This window comes from Alternaria rosae (assembly GCF_020736505.1).
Source record: "Alternaria rosae strain MPI-PUGE-AT-0040 chromosome Unknown BKA58scaffold_6, whole genome shotgun sequence".
Taxonomy (NCBI): domain Eukaryota; kingdom Fungi; phylum Ascomycota; class Dothideomycetes; order Pleosporales; family Pleosporaceae; genus Alternaria; species Alternaria rosae.
In genome coordinates, this window is record NW_025763575.1 from 1,063,365 (window position 1) to 1,084,640 (window position 21,276).

General features: G+C 51.7%; 8 protein-coding genes across 8 annotated transcripts; 3 read left to right on the forward strand and 5 right to left on the reverse strand.

Annotated features, from left to right (window-relative positions):
* Window positions 1-1,855: 1,855 nt before the first annotated feature.
* BKA58DRAFT_192306 (uncharacterized protein) lies at window positions 1,856-3,473 on the forward strand. The gene has a single exon (XM_046165635.1). The coding sequence runs from the start codon at window positions 2,086-2,088 to the stop codon at window positions 3,421-3,423; it is 1,338 nt and encodes a 445-aa protein (XP_046024215.1). The 5' UTR covers window positions 1,856-2,085; the 3' UTR covers window positions 3,424-3,473.
* Window positions 3,474-5,567: 2,094 nt separating this feature from the next.
* BKA58DRAFT_470167 (uncharacterized protein) lies at window positions 5,568-6,474 on the reverse strand (the record flags this gene model as incomplete). The annotated part of the gene is made up of 1 exon (XM_046175178.1): window positions 5,568-6,474. One exon carries the CDS (start codon window positions 6,472-6,474, stop codon window positions 5,629-5,631), a length of 846 nt encoding a protein of 281 aa, XP_046024216.1. The 3' UTR covers window positions 5,568-5,628.
* Window positions 6,475-6,517: 43 nt separating this feature from the next.
* Window positions 6,518-8,221, forward strand: BKA58DRAFT_192313 (kinase-like domain-containing protein). The gene has a single exon (XM_046165636.1). The coding sequence runs from the start codon at window positions 6,987-6,989 to the stop codon at window positions 8,190-8,192; it is 1,206 nt and encodes a 401-aa protein (XP_046024217.1). The 5' UTR covers window positions 6,518-6,986; the 3' UTR covers window positions 8,193-8,221.
* A 29-nt stretch (window positions 8,222-8,250) lies between these two features.
* BKA58DRAFT_440770 (uncharacterized protein) lies at window positions 8,251-10,075 on the reverse strand (the record flags this gene model as incomplete). Its single annotated transcript, XM_046173775.1, has 5 exons — window positions 8,251-8,387; window positions 8,475-9,307; window positions 9,369-9,442; window positions 9,490-9,887; window positions 9,952-10,075. The coding sequence occupies 5 exons, from the start codon at window positions 10,073-10,075 to the stop codon at window positions 8,251-8,253; spliced, it is 1,566 nt and encodes a 521-aa protein (XP_046024218.1).
* Window positions 10,076-10,518: 443 nt separating this feature from the next.
* BKA58DRAFT_386660 (uncharacterized protein) lies at window positions 10,519-11,823 on the forward strand. Its single transcript, XM_046170492.1, has 3 exons — window positions 10,519-11,320; window positions 11,376-11,590; window positions 11,642-11,823. Exons 1-3 carry the CDS (start codon window positions 10,663-10,665, stop codon window positions 11,753-11,755), a joined length of 987 nt encoding a protein of 328 aa, XP_046024219.1. The 5' UTR covers window positions 10,519-10,662; the 3' UTR covers window positions 11,756-11,823.
* Window positions 11,824-11,947: 124 nt separating this feature from the next.
* BKA58DRAFT_421634 (Alpha/Beta hydrolase protein) lies at window positions 11,948-14,296 on the reverse strand (the record flags this gene model as incomplete). The annotated part of the gene is made up of 3 exons (XM_046172791.1): window positions 13,684-14,296; window positions 13,390-13,628; window positions 11,948-13,332 (listed from the first exon to the last, which is right to left on the reverse strand). The coding sequence occupies exons 1-3, from the start codon at window positions 13,839-13,841 to the stop codon at window positions 11,948-11,950; spliced, it is 1,782 nt and encodes a 593-aa protein (XP_046024220.1). The 5' UTR covers window positions 13,842-14,296.
* Window positions 14,297-15,445: 1,149 nt separating this feature from the next.
* On the reverse strand, window positions 15,446-18,174 carry BKA58DRAFT_192355 (uncharacterized protein). The gene is made up of 3 exons (XM_046165637.1): window positions 17,502-18,174; window positions 17,223-17,447; window positions 15,446-17,108 (listed from the first exon to the last, which is right to left on the reverse strand). Exons 1-3 carry the CDS (start codon window positions 17,956-17,958, stop codon window positions 15,562-15,564), a joined length of 2,229 nt encoding a protein of 742 aa, XP_046024221.1. The 5' UTR covers window positions 17,959-18,174; the 3' UTR covers window positions 15,446-15,561.
* A 1,665-nt stretch (window positions 18,175-19,839) lies between these two features.
* BKA58DRAFT_459023 (uncharacterized protein) lies at window positions 19,840-21,216 on the reverse strand (the record flags this gene model as incomplete). The annotated part of the gene is made up of 2 exons (XM_046174703.1): window positions 19,840-20,715; window positions 20,785-21,216. Coding segments are annotated over 2 exons (1,308 nt in total), but the record flags the coding sequence as incomplete, so codon positions are not given.
* Between the last annotated feature and the right edge of the window lie 60 nt (window positions 21,217-21,276).

A 21,276-nucleotide genomic window follows, 5' to 3' on the forward strand; every position in this document is an offset into this window, starting at 1 on the left:
CGCGTCCCTTGTGCACACTTCCACTTCTTGCGCAGGTCAATTTCTGCCGGTCACAGCCTCAGTGCCAAAGTGTTTAGAGACCAGGCGAAAGGCGGCGGTCCATGTGAGTTTCAGTGTTGGTTTGGGAGGCCTAAGGCCGGGCAGTGAGGGGCTGAATGGGAGTAAACTCTCAAACGATCAACAAGATAATCCGCAGTTCTCGATGTAATACAAAGTCTGGAGCAATCGAACCCACGGGTGTCGCGGCTACGTGAATGCGTATCCTCGGTGTAGTGGCCTTGTGTACTGTCAGATACGCAGTTGCCACTTGTCTGAAAGATCTCTCTGGCATCGATGCGCACAATCCGTTTCGTTGATAAGAACTGTGCGATCTCGTCAGAATTCTGAGTCCTGGACTGGCCGTTAAGCTTTGGCGCAGTATGTAGGAAAGACGTGTTCACCGCTCCCTTCCTGGTCCACCATGTGGTAAACCCGATTTATGATGGGTACTGAATCTCGTTGACGGTCGCAAGATTACTCCAGACACACATCATCACCGGGATAATCGGTAAAAGACATTAGACGAAACGCAGTGCCCGTAATTCAGACCTGGAGCAATTTCTGTGGGGTTTGACGCAGGTCCTCGGTGGCAGTGGTTGAATTCATCAGGCCAGCGTTGTGACGCCATAGCCCGACATTGCCAGCCGTCTTACATCGCGAGAGACGATGTCAAGGCGGAAGATGATAAAGACGAAGTCTGCCTTGTTGATAAGTGTCACGCCCAAGATCCGCGGCTAAAGAGTCTTTGCTGAAGCGACGACGAAAGGCTTTCGTGACGCTTTCCGGCGCATCATGGTCCAGTACTAGAAACAAAGGGTAGTGACAATGTTTCCTTATCGTCACCGCAGCTGAAAGCATCACGAGACAACGGAATGCCGAGCTGATGTATGTCATCGCCCGTTCGCATTGATGCGCATCAGCACCTGTGCGTTCATGTGGCTCAGCCCACGCGGGCTTTGGCAAAATGGGTAGGATTAGCAATGGATCGACGAGATGCACAAGACATGAGTATCGCAAGATCTTTTGTTGTTGCCGCTGAGAAGGTGTGGTGATATCTGGAGGCGACAGTGATGGTTGAGGATGCACGCGGACAGGGGACCGGGGCGTCGCAGCCTCGGTTACGAAATACTTGCCACGTTTGTGCTTAGCGCGCCCTCTATCTAAAATTAGGAGATAGGAGAGGCAGTGCTGGCGCACTCTCTTTCATCTCAATGGTCCTTGATGATCGCTTCTTCCGCTACTCATTGCCACCTGCCCGACTCGTTGCATACTCAGAGTAGCATTGTTGCCGCTGGGCGTGTTCCCTCGGCGCCCTCCTTGCTGTTGCGCTGAATGCAGAGGCGAGCGGCTGGCTGCACAGAGGTCGAGTGACCACGTACCGCCTTGAGCCTCACCGCTTACTGTTCGGTAATATCATGTCAGTAGTGCGTAGGGCGTTGGAAGGGTTTCTTAGGTGCCGGACCCGTATCGAAGACGGCGAGCCTCGTTGAAGCTTGGGCGTCTGGCCTGAAAAGTTAGGCCAGCAATGCGTCTCGAAATCCTTCCAGATGAACCCAGATATGGAGTCCTCTAATTTCACATCCATTTCCGTCAGATTTGAGCTTCAATTGGAGTTTCTCTGTCTTGGCCCCGTTGGTATGACTTCAATATGCACCGTTTAAGCAACCTGCACGTCCTTCTGTAAGGATTGTCCCTTCCGACATCTACACATAGCAATTTACCGGCTCACGCCTTACCCCTGCGCCCGACGACCACCGCCACCCCTCTGCCACGCCGCACTAAGGTCGCCAACCATATGTATCGCACCTGTTCCACTGGCAATACCACGCACCCGGGATTTCGGAAGCATAGAATAGTTGGAGCTATCGGATCTGCGAATCGGCTATTAGCATCGTTTAAACTCACTCGAATACTACAGTGGTGCAGTAGCGCAACGCCCTCAAGCCGCACCTAACCTCCACATTCAACACCAAGTTCTTAGGCCTGGTCTGCGCATCCCTGCGTTCAGCCTTGGACATATCTGCATACGAAGCAGCTCTCTTTAGGATGCTACCCGGCGCCCAGCTGCTGACGATCCCGACCGCATCGTCTAACTATAAGCTTGACGACATATCGTCTACAAGCAAGCTAGTCCTATCCTCCAATCGACTCATTCTTCACCTCCAAGGCGGCTCGACGCACAACGAAGACGAGGAATACATGGCACAACATAATCACCGTTCCAGCCGCTTGCAGACTGAGAATGAGCTGTGGCTAAATATGCCTGCCTCTTCTGCACAACAACAAGAGCATGTTCATCGATTAGAGCCATCCGCCTACAAAGCAACGTCGCAGCGAATTAGCGTATCCTCTACGAGCGGCTCGAACCTTAACAAACCACTACCACCATCGCCATCCGGTTCCGAAAAGCGATCCCGCAAACCAACCTCGTTGCGAGGGTTTCTCCGACGCGAACCTTCAGAGCAACCAGAGTCAACGCATCTCCGACCTGAACCATATCACCCAAAAAGGCATTCCGCCAGCCTAAATGTAGATACGAATAGCCAGCACCGCCATACTTACTCCAGAAGCATGCCAAATTCTCCCTACGGGTTCACTCAGTCTTCTTACCAGGATCCAGCGACCTTTCCTCGAGCACATTCCTCTGCCTCAAACCACTCAGACGCAGTGCAGTATCAACCGTACTCGCTGCCACCACAACAGCAGTCCTCCCGACCTCAACAGCAACGTGCTGTTTCCATGAACCCTTACTTCGAGACAGCATCAACTCCACGATCGCGTACCTTCCCTGAATCTACGCTCGGCGTTACAGCCCGCGACAACGGCTCTGGTCGGCCACGGCCGCACACAACATGGGGTTCCCCCACCGAGGCATTTACAGACGTGTCTCAATTTCATCTTTTCGCAGAGGCGATGACAGGTCTGCCAAACGACACAGAAGCCTTCTCGCCAACCGGCCCGCCGCAGCTCCGCGGTTCACTTTTCGCTCGAAGGAATACCAACGACACTATCCCAATTCCTCTTCAACATCCCCAGTCTTCATCGAGGTCACAGCCGACACGGCGGCCTGCAAGGGAACAAAGATATGACTGGCAGAATTTCGAGCCACCGCCGCTTATCTCGTCACGAGCAGCACCTGCACTGAACCATTCAATGTCGGTGCCCAATCCCCCTTTCGATGCTTACCAGCAATGGCAACCACCATCGCGCATGGACGCCGTTACAGCGGAACTGAACCTGCTGGGGTTGAACGACCCTCAAGGCTCCGACGATGAACTTCCGGACTACCAACAAAGCCAGGCGGAGATGGCAGCGAAAAAGAGACAAGAAGCGTCAGCAAGGGCTCGCGAACTAGAAGCGAGGTGGAGGGGTACGCGGAGATGATCATGACCAGGATACAGGAGGTCATCCGAACAGATAAAATTCAAGTCTATTGCATAGTATGGAGTGCACGTTCATTTGCCTGCTAGTGTTCATCTTCCTAGCCTTCGCGAAGGCATGCGCAATAGGCTCGAGACCCACATCTAGGTTCACTACTTCACATTGCCGGCTTTTCCGGTGCCCCGAATGGTATCTGGACTGCATTCGGCCTCGAACCATCTTCCCAGATGCTGGATTCGAACACATCCCTCCGTATTCCTCTAGACATATTGATATTCAAGTGAACTACGCACACACATAACTGCTGCAGCGTTGCGGAACCGCCCCCGCGATCGCCTATCCCGGGCCGATGTGTTGTTCGAGTATATATATTGGCTACATTAGTGTTATGCCAATAGGACTTGTAAGTGTCGGATATTTGGCCCCTACATTGATTGACATGATGTGTACAAAAAAGTAGGTTGCATGAAAGCAATTTCTGAAGTGATTACTGTTGTAGTTGGCAGTCATAGTAGGAAATATGGTCAATATTGTTGGAGAGGTGTCTCCAGGCGTGTATCGCGCTAGCACGCCCAAATTGACATGAGCAATTACACACACCAGATCCCTGCACATATAGCATGTTCTACGTTGTCACTTCGCTGTAGGCAATTTGGAAATTGACCAGTAGAGATCCGTTCACTTATGTGAGAATTGATAAAGGTGTGGAAATATGCCTTGCGGACAGCCTCGTACGGATCGGGAATTTGACTGCGTGATGTACCCGGCCAGTCGATATTCCGCATGACAAGAGAGCGGCATGAACATGGACGGTGATACGTACTTATGGAGGCTGGCCAATCATTGGATTCCTGGGCCACACCCTTTTCATGCCACGTTTTTGAGCTTACCTAGGTACCGTCACGGTGCTAGCTTCCGTATGCGGTGAGAAGAGGAAGGCGTGAAGATCATGTATGGTACACTCCGACAACTGCGCGTTTTCAACTGACCAGTCTACACATCACTAACCACATCAATGGTAACACAGAAGTACCTAAGGACCCACTAGAATGCACGTAAGTCCCGAAGGAGAGCAAAGTATGTGTGGGGAGTTTGGGGGCGGAAAAGCTTATCATGTGCACGTTGTATTCGGTAGTGTACCCAGCGGGTCAAGATCGCGACCTAGCACTTTCGACTGCATAATGTATCAATGAGGTCCTAATCACCGAAAAGTACGGTATGACCAATGATTGTTCAAGTGGCAATACTACGCACCATGCCTTGCTGTAGGCAAAGCACCACACTGTCACCGTGGTTCTCTCGCCATTCCCTTTTGAGGTATCACTCCCGCTTCTGCGCCGAACGACCATCCCGCTGGATGAGTATATGCAAGCCGCCTAAGCGCAACGTTACGCGGAACAAAGGCACGGTCGCTATCGCCCCTACCAAGAGTTATGGTTGACTATGCCCGTCAACCCGGGAGTGAGGCTGTGCAAACGCACGTCAGATGCACGCGGGCCGGAACGATCAACGAATATTTGAAAATAGCAGATGGTGCATAATGGGAGTGATGGAGGAATTAGCAAGTTAATAGTTCTAAGCTGCAGTGGTGATCACAATGTGTCGTTGTAGAACGAAGAGGGCTTGGAGGGGTAATGGTTCGGGGGGTCTGGAAGAACGGTGAGCGTGCAGGTGCAGGTAGAGCTGACTGGAGGTCGCATACAAGCCAGCGAAGACAGCCATCTTCGCCTAAGCGATCGACTGAACTCATTTATCTGCGAATACTCCCACTGTAGGTGCAGTATTTGACTTTCGCGTTGAGTTGATGCTCGTTCTCCTGTCGGGATCTCGGCGGCCCTTCCCAAGATTCCTGTGTTCCCACACTGGTCATCTTGCGCTAGATTCGTGAGCGACAGCGCAAGGTTTTCCATTCAGCTGTTAATCAATCCTGCGGTAATCATCATACCTGGGCAAGGGTGAGTGGACTGCGCTGCTGCGCACGAGTGTTGAGCATCTCGTTCATGTTCGTCCATAAGAAGCCTAGTGCAACTTCCATCTAATGACGTCATGATAGCGTGTCGCTTCCGTGCGACTACCTAGGTATGGATTGACCATTGATTACATTGCTCTAGAATCACGTTTTCACTACTACCCAGAACGTCTTCGTTATCGACGTATCTTCAATTGAATGCTACCTAGCTCAAAGACTGAACAGCCTATTACCCTTCATCATGGATTTGATGTGGAAGCAAGAGAGTCGTAGTTGGGCATACTTTGATCAATGTTTTCACCCTCGCGAATGTCTCTTTTCCGTTTCATGCCATCAACCCAACCCTTGTAGACAGCCTCTCCCTTTTGTGGCCGTTCCATTACGCGGTGCATATACTGATTCTCTGCCGCCAACCAAGGCTGCTGGTAATGTTTGTAAGGCAACTCTGGTAAGCTTAGCCTTGCGTCGGCTTCCCAGTTCAGGTCGGTGATGGCTTTAGGTTCTAGTCCTGGTATCCAGAAGATATCTCCCCCGGCAAATTCACCTTTGTGACCAACCCAAAGTTGACGCGCGAGCATGAGCATGTACATCTCATGTGCGTCCGTAACGATGAGACCATCGGGATTGTGAAAGCGACCGAATCTTGCGGCGAAACCATCTAGCCAGACACAGATCTGCCAGTGTTCGGTTTTCGAGCTGCGCGATAGGTCTTCCAACATCTGGATCAGTGCGCCGCCGCTTAGCACCCCATCTGGCCAGCGTCCCTCCATAGTTTCACGGATAAGAGGAGCAGATCCACGAACATAGCCGGGTGGCTGGCCAACATTATGGTTCCGAAATTTGAATGCCATAGGTTGCTTTAAGCTTGAAGACGCTGGAAAGGCCGAGCTGTCGGGCACGGGCTCTCTTAGTGAGGGGTCTGTCCAGAATGGCGACTCTTCCGTACTTATGGCATACGATGATGAATGACTACGAGTTCTGACGGGTCGGGTTGTTTTAGGGAGAGATGCTGTGGCCTCTGGCGGCGAAGCCTGCATTTCCACATCGTCTGGTGAGTAGTCAAGATCCACTGCATCATCTACCATGGGATCTTCCCCTCGACCACGCCCGCGAGATCTTACATTCCGTGCCATTCGACGAGATGTTGCGGTAAAGTCGTTACGAGATGATGATGGCCTCGCTGACTCTGTGACTAGAAATACGTGATTCCTCTCACTATTTGAAGCAGAGAGGTTTGCTATGCCTGGAGATTCCACATCACATGAAGAGTCATTAGACAGACAAATATGAGCCACGAGACGCGCATCGAATCATAGTCAATTCACGATTTGGCATCATTGGGGTACTTTTGAATCCAGTCAGACAAGCCCCAGCATCACAAATGCAGGACGCGTCACCTTTTGGCTTGAAGACAGGGATGGAAGGGCTATCGTAATAAAACAATCGCTGAGACCGATCGCAGGCTACTTGAACAGGAGAATGACTTCGCTGAACCCGCATTCAGTCATCTTCCACGACGCAAACCAATCTTTTCCAGAAGCCATTGTTGACCACGCTTCTAATTAGTCTGCACAAACGGCGGTATCTCAGAACTACCATGCCCTACATTTGCAAAAAGCTTTCCGTAACCTATCGACCAAAATCGAGAGAAAAATGGACAGTAATCCAAAAGCTCGGTCGCATGGGCGGAGGTCTTAACGGCGGTATAAGTAAAGTTCAATGTAATGAACCAGAAGCTCGGGGTATGGTGTTCATTGAAAAGCGCTTTAGCAGAGACTTGTTCGAGAGCGACATACCGCGCCAAGAAATCCAGATTTTGTGCCAGATCCAGGACCACAATCATATTACCAAGATGGTGGACCACTTCCTCGATAAGCGCAAACCAGACGGAGCTGTATATCTGGAGTATCGTACGGTAGGTAACCTGGCAGACGTGGCGTTCAATGTTGCTAAAGGCGCCCACGTCAACGAACATAAGATATGGAAATGGTTCTGTCAACTGTCTTCTGCCCTTACGTACTGTCACCGTGGCCCGCAGCCAAAGATGACTGATGACGAGATATTCCAGTCCGGTTGGAGTAGAATATATCATCGCGACATTAAGCCTGCAAACATCCTGCTGACCATGGAAGGTGATACAATTATAGCGAAGCTTGCCGACTTTGGATTAGCTGTAACTGAAGACTATCTGTCGCTTGAGCGTAGCGTAGAAGGCGCTATAATGGGACCAGGGGGGACGCCCGGGTTCGATGCTCCAGAATCGCCACTCTTCGGCGGCCCTTCAGATGTCTGGCAACTAGGTTTGAGCATGGTCTGCGCATGTACTGGGATCGAAGGGCCGCGAAGCAGAGAATTTCCTCATGGTCAAAGATGGGACAAAGAACAACCGGCCGGCTCCAGCTACACCAGAGAACTCAGTAGCATACTGAAGAAAAGTCTAGAGAAAGACTTTCGAAAGCGGGTGTGCATATATCCCCTGTTGACGAACATCAAAGCTGAATATGCGGAGATAAAGGAACGGCTTCCTGTCGACAAACGACTGAATAGAGTCTACGATCTAGTCGAAGAGCACGGCAAAGGGAAGCCGCCAGCGGGACATCGCAGACCAATGCATCATTTCACGAAGTGGGAGGGCCCGGCTCGTCCCGGACATGCAGGTGACCATGGCAAGCCGATGCCGTTCTATGGAGCGGGATTCGATGAAGATGAGCTGGACGAGTTTAACTTCGGAATGGGATTTGGTCCTCATGTGGCCGGTGATTTCGACCCGAGGCGCATGAATGCATTCAACCAGGGTTTATAGTGAGTCCAAAGGCGTGATCAGGTAGCTGAAGCCATTGGAGATAGCCGCATCACGTATTTCAAGAGTTGTGCCAACCCCACGACTCTTCGAGTTGGTTAATGGTCGCTGTGGGAGGAAAGCCATGCGATCGTTCGCAGGCATACCATAGATCGCGAAGCTGTTCTTGATCCTCACGAAGCGTGAAGCGATCGCCGACTGGGAATGTTAGATATAAAAGCAATATAAATGTTACACACGACTAATCCTCGTCGTGGTCGCGTTATGGGATCGGAATAAGCTTACCTAATGCGATCGCGAAGCAGGCAACGAATTTGCAAGGAAACCACTTGGAGTTCGACTGAGCCACTCCGCATAGTGTGCGGACGTTGTCTTGCACGGTTCTATCCACGATAGCGCGCGATGCTTTGTGTGCTGGTCCAAGTTGTGGAATCGTCGGATCATGTACAATCAGCAGCATATGAGCTAAGAGGTTATACTGGGTGCCCATAACGTGGGTCTTTTGGTGGAAGCGAATGTCCGGGAAGTTTCTTCCGCTACCGTCTCGATCTTGCCGGAAATAGTATGGGTCGAAGCTGTCAGGCCTACACTGTGTCCAGGATCTGTTCTCATCCATCAGTTGATTGTAGCGAGCAATGCTGTTCCTACCTTCCCCAAAGACGAAGTTGCTCACGTCGCCGAGGTGAGCAATCGTTCGTGTAGCCCAGATGGAGTCGTTAGCCGGCTCAAGCGAGCGATCAGCGGGGAAGATGTGTAATTTGAACGCGCGTTGCGTCATGAGTGAGATCCACAGTTCCTGACGGAAAGCAGCCCAGTAGATAGCCTGCCGCCGATCAGGTCCAGATGTTGCAGCGTACGACTGTTCAGCAGCGCGAATTATAGCTTGGGTGCCGAACAAATGGCCCTGGGGGTCGGAACCGATAATCGAGATGTTCATCTCTTCCAAGAGTCGCAGGATGACAGTCGCAGCAAGTAATGGCTCTTCTTTGATGGTGACGTTGTCGTTCAGTGCTGGAATCAGCGTGTCGAAGCAGCGCTGATAGTAGGCATCTGCGATGTAAGGGTCGAAGTCGGTGGTTCGACTAAGCTGACGAGCAGATAGCGCAAGAATGGCATTCCTGAACGATAGTGGTGGTCAGTTGATTGCTAACATGTGTTCGCATTAGCCGCACTACATACATCAGGGTACTATTTTGCTTGGCCATCTGGACGATGTGAACCCCAAAATGATCTCTGGTGTCGACCATGTCAAACTTGTGTCCGTCAGTGAAAGGCCATTTCTCCGGACTAAGATACTCACGAATAAGGCGACGTTCTCGATGTAGTGCTGCAGAAGCATTGCCTCTTGCTCATGCTCTAACGGCCATAGCACAGGCTCACCGGGAGGCTGTTGATACACAAAGGTACTAGCTCCCTCTTCCTGATGTGGCTGATATGTGCTCGTGCTTGCTCGGTGGCCATGTAATGCTGGAGGCGCAGGTGCTTGGTGTTGCACAGGAGATTCTGAGTTTAGTAACGACAGAACTGTGAGGTTTTCCGTAGGGGTGAACAGGGTTGAGTTTGGAGTCAAAGCAGTACCCGGAGCACTTCCAGGGGTACAGCTGGGTGATGGCGCATGAACTGAAGGGCTGTCGAACGGAGAGTAGCCATCCTGCACGTACTGAGAGCGTATTTCACTCGATTCGTCCAAAAATTGGACTGCCAAATCGTGTCAGCGACAGATGCAACAGGCTCTGGTAGATTCTCACTTCGCGGAGGGTACGAGACCCAAGGTTGTTCAACAGTGAATGAATCTGAGATTGACGACCGCCGGAACCGTCTACCGCTTTCGTAGACGCATTCTTTCTTCGCCTGCTCACACCTTCCACATGCCGGCTGCTTGCCATCACCTATCGCAACGTCATCAGTATGCCGGCACCACTAGCACGAGGCACAAAGCTTACATCGATAATGACGCGTGCGGCATCGATTGCTACGAACGGTTAAGCGATGTCCACGTCGTGCGCAAAGGATGCGAAGTCTCGTACCATGGCATTTGCGATAAACCTTAACGTGGTCGTGGAATCGCGAAGGATGCGTGTGCGGGCTAATTTACGAAGCTGGGACACGCGCGATAACGATGCACAAAGGAGTCCAGGACGAGGAATGCCCGCCGAGATGAGCAGAGTCGTGTCCAACCATGTTTCGCCAGTTACTAAAGACGGGCTTTGACGATCGCGTCTGCGGCTTCGGAAAATCCAGATAGCGTGTCACAGCGTCGACTAGCCCCGCTTCCTACCCCACATCTTGGCAGGGACGAAAGAGGTAAGTCTCCCCGGCACACTCGTCTGTCGTGTACACTCACGGCGGTGGCGATAGGTTTATACCACGTTTACATTGCCGGAAGACTTTGGCAATAAGCTGGACGCCTAGATAATATCTCTCTCTGTGGAGAAAACTCGAAGCTGGTTGCTACTTCATCACACCCCTCATCATGCCCCATGCACTATCACCAGAGCAAGACGTGCCGAGCTTCGATGGCAAGAAACTCTTCGTGAACGATGGGTTGCTCCGACCAAGTCAGGTCGGAAAGTTGAAGGAGTCGTCTCCAGATATGCCCATGGAAGAGCTGCGTCGGCGTTACAACGAAGATGGATATGTCTTCCTCAAAGGGTTACTACCGAGGAGTGATGTCCTCAAAGCTCGCGAAGAGTACTTCAAGTCGCTCGCACCGAGCGGCGTGCTGAAACCTGGCACCCAGCCGGTAGACGGCATATTCGATCCAGAGAAGGACGCGGCAGACTTCCCTGGTATTGGAGCTGGCGCAGCCCCTGGAAATGGAAAGCCGGGAGAAGCGACGGCGGAGAAATTCGTTAGTCTGGCGCTCGAAGCGCATTATGCAGACTGGTACAAAGAGACGTTCTGCAAGCACCCGGCGCTGAAAGACTTCATTGCCCGCATGACAAAATGGGGCGACAACACTCTGGGTGTCCGTAGAAGCTTGTTGCGCAACAACACACCAGGAAACAAGGCCATAGGCGTACATTACGATCAGATCTTCCTCCGTCATGGCGAGCCCACCAGCGTCACTGCATGGGTACCAATGGGCGATGTTAGCTTGACGGGCGGAGGCTTAATATATTTGGAGAATGGTGAGTCTTCTCATCCGTGAGATGAGCGATCGAGCAAAATTAACGAGTCTGGTAGGTCATACGCTTGGCCGTGAAGTAGAGGAAGATTTTAACCGAAAGGCAGCGGAAAGTGGATTAAGCGAGGAGGAAACAAAGAACGCTTTCAATCAGAACATGCTATCAACAGGGCTGCTCGCTGACGGTCCACGAGAGTATTCTGACACCTTTGACAGACGTTGGTTGGTGACGACCTACGAAGCGGGCGACGTAGTACTCCATAACCCGTTTGCGGTACGTATTCTTGGGTTTGAGCTGACCCAGATCTTGGCTAACAGTAGTCAGATACACGCATCTACATTGAATCACGACCCAAATAATGTGATTAGAGTGGGTACTGATCTGAGATTCGTCGATGGCAGCAAACCATGGGACACTGTAAGTACAACGCACCCATGAATATACATGTTGTTGACCAGCATAGCGATGGGACAAAGACTATGAGTTCAATGATGGTGTGTGAGCGGGTCAACCATGGGTATTCGCACATCTTCAGTCGCGATGGGCAAGCGACCGGGATTGTAATTACGATATAGCGTAGTTCACAATTATCATTCCTCGGACATTCAAGCTCATAAACGTCTCCACCCGTCAGTATGGCACTTTGCCTGCCATAGCTTTCCAAAAATCACATCGCCCGCCCCTTCCGCCCTCCCATGCATTTGCATCGGCCAAACTGATCTGGTTGTTGACGCCCGGATCGCTATAAACGTAGTAGTAAAGGTCGTCTGTCGCTTGCACGAAGGAAGAGATGCCGCCTGTAGCGTTCAAATTCAGTAGTACCGGTTTGTTTTCGTTCCACTTTGGCCAAGAGATGTCACTCGAACCATACCCACTCGCAGGCGGAATCGTCGAGTTTGCGACACCACCCCTCGCGTCTTCCAAGCTTATTACCGGCGAATTCTTTGTGATGAAGTTGCCCCAAATCTTACGGAAAGCGTGCTTGAAGCTTTTGCCGGGGGTTGGAGTTCCGCTCCATAGCGCTTGTAGATCATACCCGTGATAGCTCGGAGGCGCACTGAACTGATACTTCCAGCCCTCTGCAAAAGCCTCAACAGCCCAGTAACTGGGACAGACGAAGGCGTACTCTGCAAAGACATTGAAGAGACGTTGTTGATTTCCTGTCCCAAATCCACTCATGTTTAGTGCCGTGGGTAGACCAGTACCGGATGTTGCAAAGCGCGTAGCATTGGGCTTCACGTCGATGGTATCACCGGGGAATGAGTATGTTTCTTCCAGTCGGGCTTTTTCGGATGCCGAAAAGCCGGGGAATGTTACATCGACGTAGTCTCGAAAATCCTGTAACGTGCGCGCGGTTGGAGGCGAAAGCGGCACGCCTTCGTTTGCCATGCTACCCGACAAAACACGCTTTCCCTTTAACGACTTCGAATTTAGGGTTGTGGAGAGGCGGTCTTGAACAAATGTACCGTCTGTTACTGGCAAGAAAGCAAAGGTACCAAAAGGGCCAGCTTCCGAAACTTTGGCGCTGGCATTCTGGAGAATGATGGTATCAGCTGCGCGGAGGCACTCGATGCTTTGCTTCGTTCCTGAGCAGCCGGATGCTTCAACGAACGCCGCATAGGCTTCTGCGGGTTGTTCGTCGTTATAATCGTGCTGATAGGGTACCCATGGACTCGCTGTGATGACATTACGGAAGAGGTCTTCATTCTGCCGCCCACCGTAGGCTTGAGATTGATAGAGAACAGCGCCTGCTCCTGCACTCTCGCCTGCAATAGTGACCTTGCTAGGATCGCCCCCAAACTTGGCGATGTTGGCTTGTACCCACTTCAATGCGAGGTTCATGTCAAGAAGCCCGGCGTTGAGTGCACCATGTTGCTTCACCTCTGGACTAGAGAGGAACCCGAAAGCGCCCAGGCGGTACTGGATTATAACGCTCACGAAGTCATTTTTGTTGGTGTTCATGAATTCGCTTGGGTCTAGCCCAGAGGCGCTGAACAGCCCGTACCCTCCACCGTCTTGATCCTATTAGCGGGGTCCACTGCGTTTTGCGCGTTGCTTGGAAAGTGACTTACGAATCCAGAAGAAGACAGGCAAGTTCTTCGCGTGAGCTGGCGCATATACGTTCAAGAACAAGCAATCCTCGTTCCCGATCGCGGAAGTGAAGCCGTAAGCCGCGGGTGTCTGCGAAGAGGCGCCAGTCTGCGGACAAGCTGGCGGATCGCTCAAAGCTGATACTATCGTTCTGTTCCGCACAGGGGCTTGAGGAGCTGCAAACCTGAGCTTTCCGAGCGGGGGAGCGGCAAACCGAATACTGCAACGCAAGGTTAACTCTTGTAGGATTGGGAGGATCTCAGACGGAAAATTACCTTTTGAAGATATTGATGTTGGTAACGGCATCATAACTCCCCTCATAGACAGCATAGCCCAGATCAACCCTGGGTGGTTCCACAGCCCGCGGTATCGGCTCAGCGCCAGATCCAGCGACCAGGAGCGCAAGCGCCAACACGATCCTCGGGCATCTCATCTTGACTGTTGTTCGTGCTCGGAGAAGTACAAGCAGTCTGGGAGGGTGTTACCGTCGCTGAAGCACGCGTGCGCTGGAGGCTACCCATGTGATATCGACCGCGGCACAAAGCCAAACGTTGCACAACGCTAGGAATTCTCGCTGCATATCAGCCTTCTGCAGAACTCACGATAAGCGAAATTCTTTATGAGCATGGCTCAATGCGCAGGCAATCAATGCGTTGATTGGCATGCTCGTACGGATGTCCTCCGATTCGGTACGTTTGCCGTTTCCCGCCTGCCGTAAGAGCCCTAGCCAGGAGATATAGGGCTGCGGAGCTGCAGATTGTCGTCATTGGACTCGGTTTCTAGACCATTTGTTGTATTCCTCACAATTTGTGACAGGGGGGCTAGGTTGTCGAGGATGCGCATGTAATGTGTTGACGTTGTCCAGTGTTTGACATGCTAAGAGAATTGTGGTGGCTGGTGTTGTCCATGCTAACGGATTCGGCCCGGGTCGTGCGCTCTGCCATGACAAGTCGACGAAGAGTCGCCAGGATGAGGAACAACGAAGCTCCAAGACTTTTCAACTACAGATCATTGAGTATGGAATCTGATGCAATTCCCTCCGTCGCATGAATGGTCTTGAGTGTATGGAGGTTGACGGCATTGTAGGTAGGCGCTATCGCACACCTGGCCATCAGCTACCTAGGTACCGTTCACCATTGTGGCGCATCTCTTCAAACCAGTCAGTCGCGATCATTATCCTACACCAATGGTCTATCAACACGAAATGCTGTGGCAATGCGTCACGATTGGAGAGTGAGTTTAAGCATATGTCTTCCTAGGTACCGGGAGAAGACGTGGCAGGGATGATGAGTGCCAGCTTGAGGCACTGTCAGGGAGCGTGAGGTGAAGAGAGATGTCATTACGGATGCCGCTGATTCAATGATATCAAGCGAGCGACCAAACCTTCCACCATCCACGATTACGCTATACACTATGCGGCCTTGTAGACTGCCGGCAACACCTGCGCCAACTCACGCACCAGACATCAAGTCGTTGGGTCTTCAGCACAGAGTACGCATCGAGTCGACGTCTGACTGTCGTAGTCGACTATTCATTAATCCAGTTCTCGTATATAAACCCTTGAGGTTCTGCCTTTCCTTTCTCTTATCCATCATACCAAGCACAGCAGCATCTAACAGAACAATTACTAGTACTTTTCAGTTTCCACCTAACAAACAAAGCAACCGCAGCCAGCCCTGAAAGCCTAAGACCAAACACCCACACATATATCCACCAAACACCCACTCAACATCATGTTTCCAGGCGGCCGCTCGTACTACCCCTACCAGAACTCGCTCCAAGACCCAAACAACGGTGGCGGCTTCCACCCCGACCGCATGTATTCGCACCAGCCCGGAGCCCGTGGCGGCGAGACACGATACAACCAAGTCTACGGCAGTGGCGACAGGGGCTGGAGTTATACCGACAGTGGAAGGTATGGCAGATTTGAGCCGTACGATAGGAGGGGCCCGCAGAGGCGGAGACGCTGATGGTAGGAGCAAGAAAGTGGTCAAGGGAGAGGGGAGACACCATTGAAGTTCGGGAATGAGGGAATTGGATGTCATGAGAACCGGTGATGATCATTGTTGTTGTAATTGTTCCATGCCTATTCTATCCATACAGTCACCACGTTCAGTACAGCCTGAAGACTTCCATAGTGTCCCTCCTCCGTCTTAATCCTGTTTCGCAAAAGCGAATATGTTCCGGAAATGATTATACAATACTGGTACCGCGTCGAGTGCGGCGTTATAATCGGCATATTTCTTGATCATCTCAATCTCTTTGCTCTCGATTTGGTCTTCTTCGATCGGTAAGTCCATTGTGCTGCCGTTGCCTGTAGTGATGCGAGCGAAATATTCCACGTGACCTGGCGGGTAAGTGTAGGTTATGCCGTTGATGATGGTCTTTTTTGCAACAACTGTAGGTGGTGGCGTTGGTGGCACCGCTTGGTAAGGTGATTGATAGGGCTGGTGCGAAGACGGCTGAGGATGAAAGGCGGGGGAGCTGGTCCTGCTGATACCGATGCTCAAGAAGTGATTATCCGGAAGCTGCGAGGGTGTAATGCTTCCCAAAGCGTATGAAGGCGTAGTGCTCGCTTCGCTAACGTTGGTAGTAGGCTTAAGAGTCTCCTCACGGCTAGCCGCAGCATGGTCTTCAACCCCACTCATTAACTCGTCTTCGTCAGGAGCGGATGATCTTTTTAGGGTTAGTTTTGATTTTGATGGCTTCTTCGAGGTTGAGACCGGCTGTTCGACTGAGGCCTTGATAGGCAGTCTTGCCGTTGACGTCGCATCTGGCTTACTGATCTCGGAAGCATCCAGATTTGCTGCCGCGGAGCGTCGCGTGGTTCGACGTGTTACCATCTGAGGCGGATCTTCTGTCTCTGTGATGTGCTCATCTTGTTGTTGAAATGGCTCTTGATCTGATGAGTGGCTTCCGTGCTGTTCGGACTTCCTCGGGCGGCCGACTATCCCACCGTGTTTACCCCGCTTACGGTCTCCAGACGTGACAGTTGGCTCACTCTTTCTTTTGATGGATATCCTAGAGTTGGGAGGTAGCTTGTCCAGATTTGACGGTATTGGATCAGCCGCGGCTGCAAGAAGATACGCAGGGGTAGATCCCGAGCCAGACGCTACTTCCTCCTCCATCTCAGCCTCTCGCTCACTTACGACTGTGGGGGATGTAGCTAGATTAGTTGTGGATGGTACGACGATGTTAGAAGCTGTGGTGACAGGTGTGACATCTTCCACTCCATTCATCTCCTCAACATCATGGCCAGACACTGGAGGCGAAGGCGACTGGACATCTACCATCAGATCTCCATCTTCGGCTCGCGGAGTCTCGGGGTTTTTGCCGATTGTATCTGGTGCAGGTGATTCGCGTTTCTTCATATTTCTCAAGCCCATACGGGGCTTGACTACCTTCTTTGACTTCTTAGCTTTTTTGGTCTCGGGCTCGATATCATCCTTGGGTAGGTAGCGCCCATTTGGGCCGCGGACCTTACCCGCGCCCGCATCTCGTACTGCCGGCTCTGCTTGCAAATCACCACCGAGATTGGAGCTGGTGCGGCGCGACATGGTACCGCCCACGGGCCTTGATGGAGGGGCGTCACTTTTGTCGTTCGACAAAGTTTGGCCAAGAGCTTCCACGGATTGAGGCAGCACCGATGCAGGTTGCTCGGACTGAGACATTGCCTGGCCGTCCGATCCTGACGAGATATCTAGTGCTTTTGTGTCAGCATGATGAACAAATCAAAAGTGAAAGTGAGCCTCGAAATTTGCGGTAGACTGAGGTAATCAAGTGAGGGTATCTAAATCAGGTGATAGTACCATACCTGTATGCTGCGGAATACTCTGTGAAGAGGCTGTAGAAAGCTGAGGCTGCTCTGGCGGTGCGAACTCGTTCTCAGAACTCCGCTCGCCAGACGATTTGGAAGGAACGTTGGTTGAAAGTGGTACAGGAGTCTGCCGTGTTAGATGTGGGTAAGTCTGCACGTATGGTTGGTACCGGCTATGCTTGGTTGTACCAGATGGCACCTGGATCTCTGGTCCCGCGGAAGCTGTAACGACAGAAGTCAGTATTTGCGGGCAGGATTGGGCGAGATCTTACTTACCATCAGGTCTGACAAACCCGTTGGGCGGCTGCCCAGCCAGACAAGCTTTCTTCTGCAATCCGTCAATTGGGAACATGACTCCGGGAGCGGCTTCACCGCGCGCGTTATTCCGAACCATAGCTGATGACATTTCCTTGAAATGTATGTCGAGAATTGGCCATTTGTCCTGGGTTTTTCCACTGAGAGACCGTACCCTGCGGTAAGCCCTGTCCAGTCTGCCGAATTCTTGTGCCGTACGCATCACTTTTGTTCCCGAAGCGTTTCTGGGGGCGCTGAGATAATTCTCCCGTATCCATGTGGCGAGCTCAACGTCATCCTGTGTTTCGCTATTGCATAGAACCTCGTGAATCTTCACTAAAGCTTCTATATCGGCATAACCGAAAAATTCCTCAGGAATTAATGCTTCAGAAACGACGTAATCAGCGGGATTATATGGCATGCTGGGTGTGGGCGCCATGGTCGTAGTGTTGACGAAAGCTCTTTTGGTTTGAGTAGAAGGTAAGAAACAGCGTTGGGTGTGTGTGAGCCGAGCTATTGCGGGCTTATCTGACCACGGTGACTGTGGAGTAAATACTGTTGAATAGACCAGGTGCGGGTGGTGTAATTATTCAAGTGTCGCGCGACCAAGTGAACCCAGCGGTGAGGATTTTGACCGGGTAGTGGCCGGCGTCGGGCGGCACGTGTGGCGCCTGCGCAGTGCGAAAAGTGCAAGTGAACGTCGTTGGATCAAACCCAAGCGACTACTGTATGAGACCCGGTGGTAATACTCGAGGATCTTACGCAGCTGGATAATTTAGAGCAAAGGGTGGGGAGTAAGTTGGTGACGGCGAGGGTGGAAGTCCGTGCCCAGTGGTGGTGTTCTAGAAATTCCGTAGCCTCGATGGAAACTTCAGAACGGCACAAAAGCTGTCACGACCTCAGGAGCCAAAGAACTTGCCATTGACTGCCTAGCACAACACGTCCGATACCAGGTGCAGTATACTGTAAATGCACGTCTTCGAGCATCTTCGTTGAATGCAAGTCCGCTGGTATTACGAGCTTTCCCGTCGCCGCGCTGAGTGCCCGCGAACCTGGAACTTCAACACATGAGCACATGAGACCCTGAGAAGCGAAGCCCTTAGACGTCTAACATATGACTAGCTACTATCAACACGCTGAACATCGTTTGGTCTGAAGCTCGTTGCCTGCATCTACTTTCAGTCTCGGTCCTGAACACTCCCGCATGCGCCCCAGAGCTTCTCTCCCTAGCCCATCATTTCTTCCCTACGCAAGGTCGCCTCCAACCCCTGTTCCCAGGCCACCTCCCCGCGATGTGAGCATACTTCTTGCCATGCTGAAAATTAGCGGCCAAGCGTGGTCATCTACATCGATACCGCGAGGCAGTGCATCATGTATCAATTCTCTCAGGGTGTCTTCGCTGACGGATAGTGGGTCGTGATCATCGGCATGATTACGAATCTGGTAGTAAAGATGATTGCTTACATACCAGAGGTCACGAACGACGCGACAACAGCCTTCTAGTGTTGGGCAACTGTTTATCCCAATGATCTCGCCGTTGAAGAACAGATACTGCTCTGATGTAGGATGGGTTCTATTGGCTGTTCCACCCCTTCTGCCACTTCCTGCCGCATCTTTACCGCCTTGATTTGGAAAAACGCCAAACGGCACCAAAAACCAGCTGTCGGTTTCTTCTGCATCCGTTGTGGAGTTGAAAAGCCTCTTTCTATCGAAGAGACATGTGTTTGCGCCTTCTTCGAACCATTGCTGTATACATGGCTTACCGAAAATGTGCCCACAAGGACGCAGAAGGACCGGCTCGTGAGCTCTGGTGTAAATGTCCCAACAAATGTGGCAAGGATCTGCTGCAGAACATATTGCGACGGGTACCAAATCATTGACATATGCCTCCCGCGTGGGAAGTGGCGTACTATCAGGCATCTGAAACGCTGATGGTCTTGGCTTTGGATTGATTAGATTACTACGAGAAATGCACGTTAGGGGCTGGGGCTAAGTCTCTTATATTGGCATGACGAACAAGTGTCCAAGGGGTGGAAAAAACACTGGTGAGACGTTACAGGTGACTACTACGGTTTGCTAGACTGAGACTTAGGTTCTGTGTTGGCTGAGACTTCGTCATATGCTACATCACTCATGACGTGGATATGTAGTTGAGACCGCACAACGAGCGTGCGTGCGCCAGTAAGTCGGTATCCTTGCTTCGTTCTGTAATCGTTGCCAACCCTGTGCTACACTCACTCTAATATCATGACTTTCATCGAATAAATTACGGCCTTTGAAGCTCGTCCTGGGGGTTTAGGGTCGCTGCCACAGTTCACCGCTTCATTGCTTTGCTGACGCGACAGCACTCTTTTCGTGACTCTGCGGGCCGCTTTCGAGACGTATCGCAGCCATCAGAGTAATTTGGTTGGCATCCTGCAAGGGGCTGTGTGTTTGTTGGCTTGCAGCACACTCGTATGGTCTGAGTGGGCTTTGGCGTGGAGCCCGTATCAGCCCGTGATATGATCGAAGTGCGTAGCGGAACCGGCGCGTTATTCTTCTGTAACTGTTCCGTAGTGACAACGTGCCAGAATATCTTGACAAAACGCGAACGAGCAGCCGGTGATGATGACGACCCTACTCCTAGACTTGGATTCAAAGAGCGATTTCGCCAGTGAGATTGCAGCATTCTCAGATCTTTCTCGATCTCTGGATGGTCACTTGACACTACCCAGGCCCCACGCTGGTCCGACGGTCGTACCTTGAAATTAGCGATTGGTGCTGCAACGGTAGTTGGTCCGTACTTGGCTACAATGCTCCATGTCTTGTTCCGAAACCATTGCGCTATGTAAGACATGGGTACATCGCAGTACTCCTTACCTCCAATCTCGTTGGCCGTCTTTCGATCTACCCATATCTTACGCATAAGAAGGTGAGTGCCTGGTACCGACAAGTCTTGAGGGTTAATTACGGCGCCGAACATGAAGTGTTCCCAACCATAGCCCCACTCGGCTTCTGGACAGTCAGCTCGAATGTGCGGCTCCTTCGTATTGCCCCGTCGCAATATTCCCACAGCATGGGCAATCTCATGCACGAGTGTTGCAGCAAAAAGGAAATCGTGTCGAAACTGCGCACACCGCGACGCCGCTTCGTACTCACCAGTCGAATAAAAATTGCGCAGCCAGTCCGCCATTTCGATCCTGCAAGAAAATTTGCGCTGGAACGCCGGACAACATGACGCGGCATGGTGTGGACTTGCATTGTCCCGCAGCGAACGGGCGTATACTCGCTTCGCAGACGGTAGGAATTGGAAGGAGACGCTGTGCCCAAGGCAATGCAAAGCCTCACGCACTCCAGCCAGATATTGACCGCGCTTCTCTTCAGACGCATGCGCGAGCGGGTCTGAGAGGTAAGTCTTCCTTGCATCGTCAACTATGCTTATTAAGTCGCGTCCGTATAGAAGCGGTACAAAGAAAGCGAGGACGGTGTCATGGCTGAGGAAATGTGATGCCAACTGAAGCATCTGCCGCATAGGCCCTTCACTATCAAACCATCGCAACGTCGGATGGATCGAATTGCGCAAGTCTCCAGGCAGAACACTTTCGTCCTCTAGAAGTTTGAACCTGTCGTTTTTGTTGCATGCTGCGATCAATCCGTTGATACCGGGGTTGGCTTCTGGGGCGACACGTTTTTGTCGCAGCGGCGTCTGTTCCGTCATTGTTTGCGGATATAGAATGGGCGTTTGCGCACCCGTACTCGTCATAATCCAGTAAAGTAT